This window comes from Mesocricetus auratus, unplaced genomic scaffold (assembly GCF_017639785.1).
Source record: "Mesocricetus auratus isolate SY011 unplaced genomic scaffold, BCM_Maur_2.0 Super-Scaffold_6730, whole genome shotgun sequence".
Lineage (NCBI taxonomy): Eukaryota > Metazoa > Chordata > Mammalia > Rodentia > Cricetidae > Mesocricetus > Mesocricetus auratus.
Window position 1 is genome coordinate 105,729,564 of NW_024429184.1, and position 16,448 is coordinate 105,746,011.

Below are 16,448 nucleotides of genomic sequence, written 5' to 3' on the forward strand. Positions count from 1 at the left end.
ACTATTTTCTGATGATGCATAAGCCTCTGTGTACTCACATTTTTTAGAGGAATACATTATTCAGAAATGTTTTGCATATCCACAATGAAAATAAGCTGTGCACAGCAGTGTATGCACTGTAGACTTCCATGCAACAGCTGTCACAGTTGGCAAAGCCATCCTAGAGAAGTCTGTATTAAATTGGTCCAGTGGACACAATTAATTCAGAAAAAGGAGCTATTGCATGACAGGCATGGTTGGCATAGTTAGGCAGCTGGTATGATTATGTACCTTCAATTATGGGCATGGTGAATAAAACTGTTTATGAAAAGATGAGGAGTACGAGTATGAACAGATGGCTAGGAATACTTGACTTTCTAAGAATACCTTGCCATATTAGTAGTAATTTAAAAAAAGAATTGGTTTTTCTTGTGTAATTTGAGAAATGTACTGAATACAAATGGAAGAAATCTAGATAAACTGATTAAGAAAAATGACATTAAAATGCATTTCATTGCTTTTAGAAATTACTAATAATTTCATTGTTGGTTATAGTTGTTATATAAACATGCTAGCAGTCTTTATATTTCATAATTTTCATGCTGTTTATTGTAAAATACAACACTTTAAAACATTTTGCTTTTGTGGCCCATAAGTTTTTCTCTCAGAACACACACACACACACACACACACACACACACACATCCATATTATGCACACGCACAAATGCAGCCTGTATAAGCCATGACATTACATGTACATTTTACTGGTTCTTAGCTACTTTTTAGTGTGTTTCGAGGTTATTAAATGTTCTTGCTAAGTATGTATATCCCAAATCAACTTAAAAGCAACTCTTGTTTTTCACATTTATTGAACCAAAAGCAGGTAGGTCATATTCTATAATTTATGGGAAAAATAGAAAATTTACCATTTCCATTTTCTAAAGGTTTAGTCTGAATCTGTGAGATAAAATTGAACCCTTTATGTCTCATCAATATTGTAGCATCTGTTTTAAAGTGATCAGTATTTCCAGCCTAGGTTGAAGGCAGTGGAGGACTGTTTGTTCTTAACTTCAGATTCAGATCCAAATGTATTTGAGAAATACATTTGGTCAAGAACAGGTGTGTGTTAAAATTTTGAGATGAATAGTTTGAGGATTGAAGGGAATATATTTAAATTTCCATTAGCACTGTGGGAAGTCATGGATCTTCGAGGAGAACCTATAACCATCACCTTACTAAATCAGCACAGTCCCTATCTACATTCTGAATAATCTACATTCCTTAAACTAATAGATTGAGTGTAGTTTTCACTCTTCATTAAGGAAACTTCTCATTGTAACAGATGGAGACCATTATAGAAAACCACAGCCAATCAAAATGCAGAGTTATGGAGCCTGGTCTCAACTGATGTGTCTGTAATGTAATTCCTATAACTAAGATTCAGGGATCATTGCGGAAATGGGAGTGGAAAGATAGTAGGAACCAAAGGAATAGGAAAAGGATGACATCAATGGACATTCCAAAGTGGGCAGGAGGTATATAGGGAGGCAGTATCATGAGGCTTCAAACCTACACAAAAACTATAGGCATCTAAGGAATGCTGAGAGTGGGAGACTGGGAAAGAAAGTTTTCCCCAGGGAAGAGCACCAATTGGTTATCCGAGCCCAAATTGTCAGCCCTGAAAAGTGTGTGTGTAACTTTATATGAACTGAGAAGGTTATATTTATGTGTTTAGGAACACATGCATGCATGCACGCACCCCAACAACAAAAGAAATAGAGGCCATGAATTTGAAAGAGAGCAAGGAAGGTACAACACACAATGGAAGTTTGGAGGGAGGAAAGAGAAGGGGAAAGTGATATTGTTATTTCAAGAAATAAAAGAAAATTATTAAATTTTCATGAGCAACGTAGTAATCAGTTGTCACTGAATGACTGTTTCCAAATACCATCTATGTAGAATAAAAATTTACAAAAGTAAAAAGGAATCTACTTGATACCCAAAAAGAGGGATCTCTGTGTTTGTGAGATTAGCAAAGGAAACAACACATTTTTGGAACCTAGCAACTAATAGGGATGTTTTAATTTTTTATTTTATTGTTTATTATTATTTTTGACAGGGTTTGACTGTGTGTCTTTGGCTGGCCTGGAACTCACTCTATAGACTAGAATTCACAAAAATCCACCTGCTTCTGCATCTCAAGTACTGGGATTAAAGGCATGTGCCACCACTGCCCAGCAATGGAGACACTTTTATTAGTGAGTCTTATAACCACTAGGGACACAGCATTGTTCAATTTTTCTATAATGCATCTGCTAGAAATGGAGAATTAGGTATGAAAACCATCTTTATCTTTGTTTTTTAGAAGAGTATATACTTCCTCTTTGCCACCAGTATTCTCTGTGGTCTTTTAAAACTGTAGTTTGAGTTTAAAAGGAATTTGTTTAGTTATACCATTATCTATTTTGATAATCTTTCTCAGTTTGGGTAAAAGGGCTAGATTAAAAAATATTTTCTAGTAAGTTTTGAATGCTATTTTTGGATTTTGGATTTGAGGTGTGTTTAAACTTGCAGATACTAGCTTAAGCTTTTGTCACCCCAAAGAACAGAAAATAAAATGAAGTAAATAATGAGCCCTAGTAAATCTCAGTCATCTTAGGGATAAGTTGGTTAATAGAATATGTGTTTAAAAATACACTTAAGACTTGATCTGTTTCCTAGATCTTAGAATTATTCCTCAAGTTGATATGTCCTTGTATCTTCTTATCTTTCTAGATTTCCAGTTCCTCTTGTATTATAGCCATATATATTAGTACTAGTGAATACTTGGTCATTTCCTTATTTTACATATGTGTTTACATTCAACAGAAATGTAAGTTCACTGTAGTATAACTTTTTTCCTATGCTTTATGGTATTATATTACATAAGCAGTTGACATGGACTTTTAGATTGATTGTCCAGAAAACAAAATAAAAATGCTTGATAGATAAAAATTTAAGTGTAGCCTTTGATTCTTTAATAATGTAAGAAACAGACTTCTGAACAGAACACTGATGGCACATGTACTAAGAACAACAAGTAATAAATGGGACATCATGAAACTGAGAAGTTTCTGCACAGCAAAAGACTACATCAATGTTTCAGACATAGCAGCAGGCTGCATAATAGGTAAAGATTTTTACCAATTACACATCTGACAGAGGGCTAATACCCAAAGTTTATAGAGAACTCAAAAGACTGCACATCAAGAAAACAAACAACACAACTAAAAAATGGGGTGCAGATGTAAACACAATTCTCAAAACAGGAAATACAAATGGTTCTGAAACACTTAAAGAAGTGTTCAACATCCTGAGTCATCAGGGAAATGTAAATCAAAACTACTCTGAGATTTTTAACTTAACATCTTTCATAATGGCCAAAAGCAATTAAAAAAATGACAGCACATGCTGGTGAAAATGCAGAGTAAATGGAACACTCATTTATTGCTGGTGGGAATACAAATGTGTATAGCAATTATGGAAATTGATCTACCCCAAGATCTGCTATTCCACTTTTGGTCATATACCCAAAAGATCTCTCTAACTCGCTCAATCTTATTCATTTGTGCTCTATTCATAATAGCCAGAAATTGGAAACAGCCTAGATGTCTGTAGAGGAAATGTGTATTTACACAATGGAGTATTACTCAGCTTTTAAAAAGATGAAACTCACAGACAAATGGATAGAGCTAGAAAAATTCATCCTGAGTGAGGTAACTCAGACTCAGAAACACAAATGTGTTATTTTTTTACTTATATGTGGATGTTAGCTCTTAAGTGTTCAAAAAGCAAACTATAATCTATAGAACCACAGAAGTTAGGTATAGAGCAAGGGATTAGGGAGGGATGGATCTCCCTACAAAGAGAAAACATGTACAGTATAGTTTTCCCCGCCAGCTGCTTGGGCTCTGCTGCACTGTCTGAACCCTCAAATAACACGCAAGACACTATTAATTACGAAGCTGTTGGCCGTTTGCTTGGTTTCTTACTGGCTAGCTCTGACTTAAGTATTGAACCCATATTTGTTAATCTAAGTATTTCTCTTACTGGAGAAAGGGGTCTGACCCTCTTATTCCTATGGCAGCTATATCATAACTCTGCCTGTGTCTCTCTTTCCCAGAATCCTCCTCAACTCCTAATCCCACCTATCTTGCTTCCTTGTTGGCCAACAGTACTTTGTTGACATATACACAGGACTTTCCCATCATCTCCTCTTTTCTATCTAAAAAGAAAGGTTTTAACTTTAACATAGTCAAATTATATATAACAGAACAGTTATCAAGTGAAAACATAGTTATAATATTTTGTTTATTAACATTTAGTAAGATTTAAAGAAATATTGTCTATCCTATCTTTGTGAGTCTAAAGTTTTATATGTAGTTTATCTTTTATTATAACTAAGGAAAACTATATGTATAGCTATTTGTCTTTAACTCCATTAAAGACCACAGAAGGATAATATATAAACACTAGAATTGACAGAGACATCTTGCTACCTAGACAGTCACCTGAAGTTCCTCTGTAATGTTGGGGCATCCATCTTTAGCCCATAGGCCTCAATGTGTCTGGAAGTCTTCTCAGCAAAGTAGGAAATTTTGAACTGTCCATCTGCATTGGCAGTGTGTCAGTCATTTTTTTGTGTCTGTAGAAAGTCTGGTAGACTCTTCCATGAAGCAGTAACCCTGAAGGACTGTTTGAGTTTAGTAGTCACTTTTTTGTGGGTCCTGTATGTCCAGTTTATATAGCAACAGTCAAACAGTCTAGGCAAGAGCATTTCTTGCCCAAATGGCTAATCTTGCCATGTTGAAAGTAAACTCCATAACAGGTTTCTTTGATGCCCATCTTCCTCTCAGATGTAACTGGTGCTGTCAGGAGCAGACATTTTTTATTGTCAAGAAAAACCTTAAACTATTTTAAATGTCATTTTTTGAAGGTCTTTGAAAGGTTTGAAGACTATCTATCTCAAATATATTTTTGTATATCTAGAAAACCTAACTAACCTAACTATAAGTTCTGACTATTATAAGTAACTATCTATAATCTGTACTTAATTATGTATTATGTTTTAAAAGATTAGTATAAACACAATACTTATCAAGAGGAGAAATATGTACATCACAAAATTGACCTTGAATTTGTATCAATAAATGAAAAACCATACCAATACTGGCTATCTCTGACTTAAATATTTATCACATAATTGTTAATCTTAAGTATTTCTCTTACCGGAGAAAGGGGTCTGACCCTCTTATTCCTATGGCAGCTACATCATGACTCTGCCTGTGTCTCTCATTCCCAGAATCCTCCTCAACTCCCAGTCCCACCTATCTTGCTTCCCTATTGGCCAACAGTGCTTTATTGACATATACACAGGACTTCCCCATAAAAAAACAGAATAGTTTGTTATGGTGGATGTGGAGGGAGGTCCCAGAATCAGAGAATCAGACAGGAAGGAAGAGCTAAGAGGGAGAGACAGCTAAAACTAAGGACCATCAGGGAGGTTATATGAAAACCCTATATAGTAGATGCTTCCTGGAAAATATACACATGTATGAAGGTGATCTAAAAAAAAAAAATGGCCAAATAGCAGTGGAGAGAGGATGCCAACTGGATAGATCTCATCACCAAATGAAGCTCCCAGTACCAGAATATCTAATTGAGTTTTTGGCCAAAGGGGCCCAAACAACCTAGTATATTGCCAAGGCATTGGTTGCTCTCCAAAAAACTGGCGATAGGGCCCTATTGCTGAAGACAACACCTACACAACTCATTGGACACGAGGAAGTCAAGCTGGTTCCTACCTAGAGCCTTCACACCTACAGAATAGTGTTCATCATACTGAGAGGTACTCTGCATACTACCAGTGGAAAAAGGTAAATACCAACCTAGCTACAAAACCTGTCACCTACAAGAATGATCTGCCACAAGATATATTGGTACAATCGTGGCATAAAGCTTATGGGCATAATAGTATCTTGTTGGATTGAGGGTCTGTCTCAGGAGATGGAACCCTTCCCTGCAGTACTCAGGTGGCCAAGAAAATAAGACTAGATAGGTCAGAGATTGAAAGGAAAACCAAATACCACTGTTCTGCTAAGGGAATATAACAGTAAAATGACTCCTAATGACATTCTACTATACTCATAGATTACAGTATCCTGAAACAAAATATACAGGACCTAGAGAGGTCTGCACCAAGTAGGGGTCCACCCCTAAGAGAAGCAGTCTTAAGCCCCCATTGCTAACCCCAAATGATAACGGTTCACAAATGAATGCAACTTATTTTGAATAACATTTGTAAATACAGAATATTTACACAAACATTCACAATGCAGAATTTTCCTCTGAACTCAGAGGTTAAAAATTTATATATGGAAGTCCTCAAATACATTCTTCATACAGTTAATGTAAATACTGTCACATCTTCTCTTAGGAAAGAAATTCTGAAACATATAAATGAAAAACTCAATCCCCTGCATTTTTTTTATGATTTTCTAAATGATGCCATATAGTTAAAAATATTGCAAAACAGAATTTTCCTATTTAAATGCCTGAACAGGTTCATATTTAACTTATTTTTTTCTGCACTGGGTTTTGCTAGTGTTAAATTTTAATTTAGTCAAAGAAGTAACATATTTTTATTTATTTATTACTGTTTTTCCAGTACTCCTGACACACACACACACACACACACACACACACACACACACACACACACACACACACACAGTTTGAATCTTTGTTCTGCATATGGGAGAAAACATGATGTATTTTTCTTTCTAAGCCCCCCTTTTTTTTGCTTAGCATAATGATTTTCATTTGCATCTGTTTTTCCTGCAAATGTCATATTTCCATTTTTCTTTAGAACTAGGTAAAATTTCATTGTATATATGTGCCACATTTTAAGTGTACAGCTAGTCCTTTATTTTACATTGAAAGTCACAGGTTTTTTCTTACATCCTGACTATGGTTTCCCTTCCCTCTACTCTTTCAATTTCCTCTCCCATTCAATTTTATCCCCCTTTCTGTCTCATTAGAAAACAGACAGGCTTCTAAGGGATAATAATAAAATAAGCTAAAACAAAAACCCATTTGGATAGGACAAAACAAACAGAAGGAAAAGAGCCCAAAAAAGGCACAAGAAAACATACAGACACAGAGATCCACTCATTCACACACTCAATAATCTGTGAAAACACTTAAATGAAAACCATAATATGTACACAGAGGACCTTTGGGATATAAAGAGAGAAAAATATAAATAAAATTATATTTTAAAATAGAACAAAAAGCTCTGCCATGATATTATTAGACAAGTAGCCTCCAAAGATGCTAACAAATTCATCTTTTATTGGCCATCTACCACTGGGCATATGGCCTCCACTTACGAGAAGTTTTTTTCCCCAGTGAGATTCCCTTGGAGAATATTAAATTTTCATTTGAAAATAGTTATCACATGGAGATAGCCTCTGGGTTAGCATTGTGGGGGCATATGTCCACTTCTTTCAGCCCTAGGACTCTAACTCGTGCAGACTGATGCACGCCCTGTGCATGCTGCCTCAGTTTCTAAGTTCATATGTGCGTGGATCCTGTGATTAGAGGACTTTGTTTCCGTGGTGTTCTCCATTCCCTTTGGCTCTTAACACTCTTTCTGCTTCCTCTTCCACAGGGTTCCCTGAGCTCTTAGGGATTCAATTGAGACGTCTTGTTTAGGGCTGTGTGCTCTGAGGGCTCTGGGCCTCCATATTTGGATATAATGGTGTTAGGTTTTTTGGGTCAAGATAAGGGGAAGGCAACATTCAGGATTGGGTTGGGAACTTCCTGCATGCCCAGCAAGGAACCTATCACTGCACTATATCCCCGGCCTCATGTTAATTTTTTTTTTAATATAAGCTACTCAGTTGGGTCATTTGAGCACTTTGCCAAGTACCTATTTGCTATTCTTTTGTCTTCTGTGAAGTATGTATTCACTCTTGTCCTCATTGGAGGGTGTTACTGGTGTCATTTGGGGTATATAGAAATCTGAATGTATTCTAGGTATCTTTTCTTTGCCAGCTATCTTTTTGTAACTTGACTCTTGTTTCTGCTACACAATAATAACAACTAAAGGATATGTGCAAAGATACTGATGTATGTAATATTTCTAAACTTGCAATTTTAGGAGAAAGGCGAGTAGTATTTAAAATATATATTTCATAATTTTAAATTTAAGATGAAAATTACAATTTATTACTTTGTTTTTGGTTTCAGGTGCAGTTAAAAACTAACATTTGTAGTCAATATGTAATTCGGATGCAACCAACTAGCAGGTGCCTTTCTACCTTAGAATGTGCTGCTGCTGCACTTTCCATTTTGGAGAAAAATAACTACATACAAGAGGTACGTGGGAGTCATAGTATTTTTAAAGTCAGGTTGGATTTTATTTAGAAAATTTAGACATGCATAACTTGTAAATTGTATAAAATAAATGACAAGAGGAGTATATCTGCAGTAGATATTTATGGACTTTCATAATCTTCCTCTCTGGTATTTACTGTATTGGTGTATCTTTCCAGATTGCATTATTTAAATATTCCCTCTAAGCTGTGCAAATAGCAGTTTTAATATTCTAAATTGCATGTAAGTAGCACAGCATTCAATAGAGTTTTTTTTTTTTGGCTAGATTTTTCCTTTAGTGTTCTCTTCTTCTTTTTTAAGTAGTTTGCATTCTCTGGTGAGTAACTTTTTTCTTTTTAATTAAAAGAACATTTTCCAGCAACATTGTTTGCATTGGTGCCTTTATTTGAGGGGCTATGTTAACATTCTGTTTACTTTATTAAGCTTGCATACAGTGTAAAATAGGTACTTAAATGCAAAGAAATGCCCTTATACTAAGAAAAGGATTTAACTTATAATCAACATTATATTTAATTCCCATAAAATTCTAATGGTTACATATATAACTAAAAATTATCAACAGATAATAACATTTCAATGAGCTTAGTAATATCCCAACTTTTGGGGACATGTTAGAAGCTTAACATTTATAGCATAAAGTATAGTAAATAAATAATTTTAAGATGAATTGTGAAAAATAAATAAGCTATTATTTCTTACTTGAAAAAAAAAGTCAGAGGATGACAGTTAAAAAATGGAGTTGGTAACTCCACCACCACACAGGCACTCACACATGCATGTTCATGTAGAGCACTCTTTCCTGCTTCCTCTTTGTCTCATTGTGCAGTATCATGAAGGAAATCTCAGCAGTGAATAAAATCTAGCCAGAAATTATAAAGATGTTAGTCCTGAAGAGAACTGAAAAGGTCGTCAGAGTTTACAGAAGAGTCGCCGAGGGCTGGGAGCCAGGATTGAGTGCTTTGCCCCTCCCAGGGCCTTGGGCTATAAGAGTGAGACTTGGAGCCTTTCTTCTTTTGATGGAAGTTGTGTGTCATGATGATGGTTCCTTTGGATGTGCGTGTGGACTGTTGCAGCCAAACAGTTTCACTCCCCTGCGTTGTCTTTGAGAAAAACGCTTCCCAGCAATCCTAGTTTTGTGCCTTGAATGACTAGGGTGTCGCAGACACTTCTTTACCTGTCACCTTTCTCCATCTGTGTAACTTTATTTCCATCTGTTCACCACCTTTCCTTCTTCAAGAAACCAGAAACATTCATGGATGACAAAAAGATAATAGCTGACATTGATTTCTACTAGATTATATGTGATGGTTTATGATATGGTATCTTAAAATAAGAGGAGTCTTTATCATGACCACACAAGACTTGGATAATGTATGTCCTATGTATAATATCTGAGAATAAGCAATGACTAAAGTGTAGACTTGTGATGGGACCCCCTTGTCCTCAGATTTTGTTATTCCTTATGAATGGATTGAACATAAACTTCCATAGTAACAAGGGCCTGGAACCCTTGTTCTGCCTACTTCAACTTTCAGGAAGGATCAGATCACAGTGGCCAGTAGGGAAACAGTGTCTGACAATTATATCTATGACTTGGGTGACTCTAAGGCAGAGGCAGGTAGATCTCTGTGAGTTCAAGGCCAGCCTGGTCTACAGAGTGAGTGCCAGGACAGGCTCCAAAGCAAACACATTTGCTCCCAGTTTATAGTATAAGTTGTTTTATTAGAAGTGAACCCTAAGGCCAAGTTGTTAAAAATTAGTTACATAAAATGAATAGCATACTTCTTTATGGAACACAGTTACTGTCTTCTGTGACAATGGGTGTATTATTTCTTCCTTGGCAGGAAGCTATATAATGTATTTCTCATAGAAAACCTTTTAAAAACTGTGAGACCTTGGAAAATAGCAAAATACTGTATGGCTTCACTCTATAGACATGAGACTGTAAGAGTAAACAAGTTTAATGGAACAGTGATTTTCAGTCTTTTGGTTCACCCCCAAACTTGCTGGAGCAAGTTTGAAGCACCGGAAGCCGGAGGATGTGAGAGGCTGAGAGTGGCTCCTGGAAGAGCACAGTGCAGGCTTTGACATCCGCTTGAATTGTAGCTGTACCATCTACTGTTAGCATGGCTTGCCGGGCCAGTTGCATAATCTTTCTTTGTTCTGGTTTTTCCTTTTTAACTTGCGTAAAAATGCTTACCTAGGCTGGGGATGTAGCTCAGTGGGAAAGGACTTTCCTAATATTTTCAGTCTCCATTACCTTACTATTGTAAAATGAAGTGAGGTGTATTAATTGCTACCATCATCAACACAAGCACTTTGGAGTTTCTGTGCCTCTCCAATAGATCAATAAAGGTTTTATTAGTCTACTGAGTATTTACGGGGGGGGGGTCTTCAGCTTCAGGATTAGTTTTGCTTCAAGGTCTTCCTTTATGTGGAAAGTTTTACCTTAAAGAATTTCAAAGTGTAAAAAGCTCTTAGCTCTGTCCAGCATCAGTGATTGCTAGGAATAACCTCTTATAAACTGTGACCACATACATGCAGACAGAAGGCTTCATTGTAAAGAGAAGCCTTCCCGCCAGCCTGGTTCCAGAGCCACATCAATCCCAAATAAACACACAGGAGGCTATATTAATTATTGAAGCTGTTGGCCTTGCTTGTTTCTTACTGGCTAGCTCTGACTTAAGTATTTATCCCATAATTGTTAATCTAAGTATTTCTCTTACCGGATAACTTTCCGGGCTTCTTATCCCTATGGCAGTTACATCTTGACTTCCTGTGTTTCTCCTACCCAGAGTCCTCCTTGAGTCCTAGTCCCACCTATCTTGCTTCCCTATTGGCCAACAGTGCTTTATTGACATATACACAGGACTTCCCCCATCAATTCATATAACACTAATTTTCCCTTAGTAAACACTTAGAAACAAACTTGTTTTATAAATGGGATTTTCTTATGTACTCTCACTTAAGTCTGATATTTTTCTTTATGTTAGAAGCATTATCATTTATTGAATGTCAGGTAATGGTTTCAACACTGTAATTTTTGGGATCCATTATATCACTTACTGTTTGTTATGATAATAACTTTGTTAGGTAGACTTTACTATGTTGAAGCACATATCTAGCATATGATAGCAACATTAAGGTAGGCTACTTGTCCAGTGGGAGTGCCAGGAGGGCCTCGAGGTTCATGCAAGTCCTTAGTGACCCAGATCTATGGAAAACTATCCAGAAGTATTCCACTTTCAGAAAGAAGAGGCAAGAAAAGCGGTAAGTCCTGCATTACCTGTAATGCTTCTACCCAAAGATGACATATGGTACTTGTACTCCTCATTTTTCATTAAGCCTGTTTGATCTGTGTTGCTGTGATAAATTACTCCGACCAAAAGCAAAGAAGCAGTCCATCATTGAGGGAAGTTGAGACAGAAATTCAAGTACGAAATTGCCACAGAAATCATAAAGGAATGCTTCTTTGCTGACTCACACATAGGCTTAAGCTTAGCCAGTACCTGCTGCCTAAAGAATGGTGTCATCCACAGTGAGCTGTACCCTCATAGTCGATTAACTGTCAAGACAGTTGACCAAAGACACGCTGTCAGGGCAGTCTGATCTCGGCAATTCCTCAAGATGACTCTAGGTTGTATCACGTTGACAATTAAAACTAAGTAGGGCAGTGACCATGCCTAACTTCAAAAGGAATAAAAAATGTAAACTGATCATTTACCAAGACAAAAAATGACTTTATTGTTAGTGACCACAACAGAGATGAAATGGGGATCTGGTTTAGGTATTTCTATTATTTAAGTAAATTTGTAGAATTTTGTCTTTGGGTTGTCAAAGTTGGAGGTATTTGGCCAAAGGGATATTAGCATTATTCTATCTATGAAAGTAAATTTCAGAGCATGAAGATACTTTTAAGTTACTTCTATCTGTATACAGTCCTATGATGTTTTATCATCCAGTCTGTCCATTGGGTTGGCTTTTAAGTAACATATATACATTTTTCTATTTCATTTCCTGTCTTATATTTTTGGTTGTGAGCCTAGCGTTTAATGGCTGAGCCATCTCTCCAGCCCTCATTTCCTGTCTTTCTTATTAAAAGAAATAATGAAAACATTCCTAATGGGCTTTCCACATAGTGAAAACATACATAATGGACTTTCAACAATAATGTATAGAGTTATGTATAGAGTTTTCCAAAATACTTGTCTTTTTTTTTCCCTTACTGGTCTGTATCAATAAGAAATTATGTGTAACAGCATTTAAAAACAAAGACAGTAGGTTTTTATTTGTTGTTGCTGTTTTGAGACAGGGTTTCTCTGTGTAATAGCCCTGGCTGTTCTGGAATTTGATTTGTAGACCAGGCTGGCCTTGAACTCACAGAGATTCAACTGCCTCTTCATCCTGAGTGCTGGGACTAATGACATGAGCCCTACTGCCCATCTGGTTAAATCAGTTCTTTAAAAAAAAACTTCCTTAAATACAACATTCTAAAATGGGAAGTCTTGAGTTATAAATGTAGCTTGGAAAGGACATCAGGAACCCAAATTTGGGGGCTGGAGAGATGGCTCAGCAGTTAAGAGCACTGGATGCTCTTCCAGAGGACCCAGCTTTATTTCTCAACATGACAGCTCATAATTCTCTAATGACATCTTCTTGCCCTGTGGGCCCTGCATGCATGTAATTCACAGACATACATGTAGGCAAAACACCCATACACATAAACACAAAAAGCCCACATTTGTTTTCTGTCTGTCCATCATCCTCTGTGTTTGGCTTTAATAATCACATTTATTGTTGATTGGTGGTTGAACCACATCTACAATTATATTCTTGATAGGAAAAGTGGGCAAAAAACCATATGTTATGTAAATCTGTTGGCTTTGAATGCTTCTAAAAGTCTATCCCATGTGATTTTCATTTACCCATCATTACTCATTTTATTAGTAGATAGGTACAGTACCTTCACGAATACAATTTAGGTTCTACTAGTAAGGATAAAGCAATTATCAGAGACTGTCATAATGTTTAATACTTCATTGTAAAGTAAAGTCCCTTCATATTTTTAGATATTAAAATACACCATGTATTTTGTGTTTGTTGTGGAATAAATTTTCACACAAATGCTTTGGATTTTTTTCTATCAATTTTTTCTTTTATTCCCCTCACCACAGGGTTGTCTGTGTAGCCCTGGATGTCCTGGCACTCACTCTGTAGATGCCTCCAACTCGGAGATCCTTCTGTTTCTGTCTTCCACGTGCTGGATTTTAAGGCACGTGCCACTGCTGCCTGGCTTAGTTTTTTTTTTTTCTTTTTAAAAACTGATTCTTTAGTAGCCTTTTCAACCTTTTGCTATGGTTATTTAAATTGTTTTGATAAGTCTTCTGTATAAAGAATATGACCCCCAAAATGTATTTAAAATGCTATTTAAGTTTATTTTAGCTTTTGATTTGAATAACCTTATATAGAGCACATACTCCAGTTATATGACAGCCTTTACTATCTCTATTAACTTACATGTAAATCCAGTTAATACATTAATGTTCTATGCTTGACTCTGCAGAAATTTATTTTAGTCAGGGTGTAAAATTATAATATTTCACTGTGACTTGGCTGTCATCACAGAATTTGTGTCAATGAGGTACACTGACTGTGATTGAAATTCAACTAATGTTATATGCTTATCTACTTAAATGCTTCCTTTAATCTTCTTGTTAACTGGTTAAATTATTGTAATGACAAATTTTCATGTTATCTAAATAAATTAGTGTATAAAATTTAACTCCGACTCCTTATTTTCTATATGGAAAATGAATATAATTCCTTTTATTAGCATCTGTGAATTTAGAAATAATTATGAGGTGTTAGAATAGTCATTACTCTTCACAGTCAAAAACAAATAAAAAATAACACATAAGTGTCTGTATTCGAAATAAAATATAGATGGAATACAAGTTGCCACAAATATATTTGTAGTATTTTTTTTTCTTAACAGGCTTTACTTCGCCCTCTTCAAGCGCTGTGTTCTTTCCAGCTTCAGCATGGTGCTCAGATTCGCCTCAGCAAGGAGTATCTTCTGAAAAACGGCTTATATGCCAAGCCGATGCCAAAGAACAAACGCAAACTCAGGAAGATGGAGCTGTTATTAAGCAGTGCGAAAATTTAGCGCAGCTGTCCCCGTGTGCTTGTTCACCTGTCTAACTGCTAACTGACAAGACTTGGTCAGTTTTCCCCGGGGGCTAGGCTTGAGGGCTGTGACTCCGCAGAAGGAATGCTGGCAGGCACTTGTGCAGAGAAAGGTGCTCCGCTAAACAGCATCAGACAGCACACTTCCAGACACTCCGTGAAAGGCAAAGTTTCACAGTGTGTTGTCTTTTGTTTGGGTTTTTATTTTTCTGAGACAGGGTTTCTCTGTGTAGTCTGTAGATCGGGCTGGTCTTGAACTCAGAGATCTACGTTCCTCTGCCTGCTGAGTGCTGGGATTAAAGATGTCTGCTGCCATCATCCAGAAACTATATTTGTTTTTCAATATGTGCTTCTAATGCACTTTTCTTAGATCTGTTCAAAATACAATTAGTTGTTGGTCTAGAGTAAAGAGTTGTTGTCTATAAAATGAAGAAAATTATGCCTGGGAACTGTTGTTTCCATTAGTGTTTTCTAATACCTACGTATATATAGATAAGTGATAGGACATACCCTGCATTATTTCAGCCTTACTGTGAAATCAGGGTTACTTGTTTTATTAAATAATGTAAAGGAATAGGGAAACTACTGTTTAGGCTTGAACTTGGACTCAGTGAACGTGATTTACACCTTCTGTAATTGTCTGGATTTTTACATTTGAAATAGCCTATGTTCTCATTGGGAGTCCTAAGTTTTAGTTTTCAGTGTTCATTTACTGGTTGTGATAAGAGGTTTTTGGTGAAGTTTCCATATGGAAATGATTGTATAATACAGTTATCATTTTGAGTACATATTTCTGTAAGTAGCTCTACTTAAATTTTTTTAAGAGCAAAAGTTTTCAGTGTGGAAGATTAAATTTCCTCACACCATTAGAATATTTGCTGAGATTTTGTATAGAGTAAGAGAAATTTATAACTTTATATTTATATACAATTTACAGTTAAGTAAACACTTCGACAAGATCAGGGTGTTTTCATTTTGACCTTTGTTCATGATTACTACAGTTTCCTGAATCCAGTGTTAAATGGAAGGAAAAATCAAGCGTGTAGTTTAGTGGTGATTTTGATAAATACTGTGTGTGACACAAACATACACTGGTTTCTGATGTTTTTCATGCTCATTTCTTTATTATTGGCCCACATTAGACACTCATTAATAGCTTGGCTGATCCCAATTAAAATGCTATAAATATGTGGCAAATTATGTAAAAATATTTAAAAATATTAAAATTTAGATTTGTGACTTCAATTGCTGATTTATATTTGCATTTAAAAATAAGTTGGCTTTTTATATTCTAAATGTCTAGTATCAAACGATTATTTGTATAATAATGAAAAATAATAAAATGTATAATGGTTTCATAATGAGTTAAAATCATTTTCCAGTAATTTTTTATGTTGGAATTAAATTTCACAAAGTTCTTTGAGTGTTACGATTCCTCTTTAAGAAAATCAAACAAATGATATCACTTATATTTCCAAACTTCAATTTGTGTTTACCCTCAATTTATGTTTACCATTTAGAATAACTTTTATGTTTTAAATATGGTGTGTGTGTGTATTTAAAGAAGATGTGTCTAGATAGAGGCAGATGCCACATTTGAGACATTTGGCACTTTGCTACATCAGCGTCAGGTGCATGGCTACAGGGAAAGGCGAGTGGCATGGAAAGTCAGGAGTGCAGCAGTAGGCAAAGATGAGGCAGATCCAGAAATAAAGAAGTTTAGATCTGTAGAAGAAATTGGACCCTAAGGTAGTATACCAGTAGAGCTTTAAATAAAAACAAGGGAGAGTGCCTTACAGACATAAGTGGCATTTTTCAAAAATGTAGTTTAAAATGACATCT

At 35.8% G+C, this 16,448-nt stretch overlaps 1 protein-coding gene across 1 annotated transcript in view; it reads left to right on the forward strand.

Annotated features, from left to right (window-relative positions):
- Dtwd2 (DTW domain containing 2) overlaps window positions 1-15,964 on the forward strand; it is a 49,891-nt gene extending 33,927 nt beyond the window's left edge. The window contains exons 5-6 of the mRNA XM_021226627.2: window positions 8,274-8,402; window positions 14,416-15,964. Coding sequence (XP_021082286.2) covers window positions 8,274-8,402; window positions 14,416-14,586 — 300 coding nt within the window. The 3' untranslated portion in view covers window positions 14,587-15,964. The remainder of the gene's footprint in view (window positions 1-8,273; window positions 8,403-14,415) is intronic.
- Window positions 15,965-16,448: the final 484 nt, after the last annotated feature.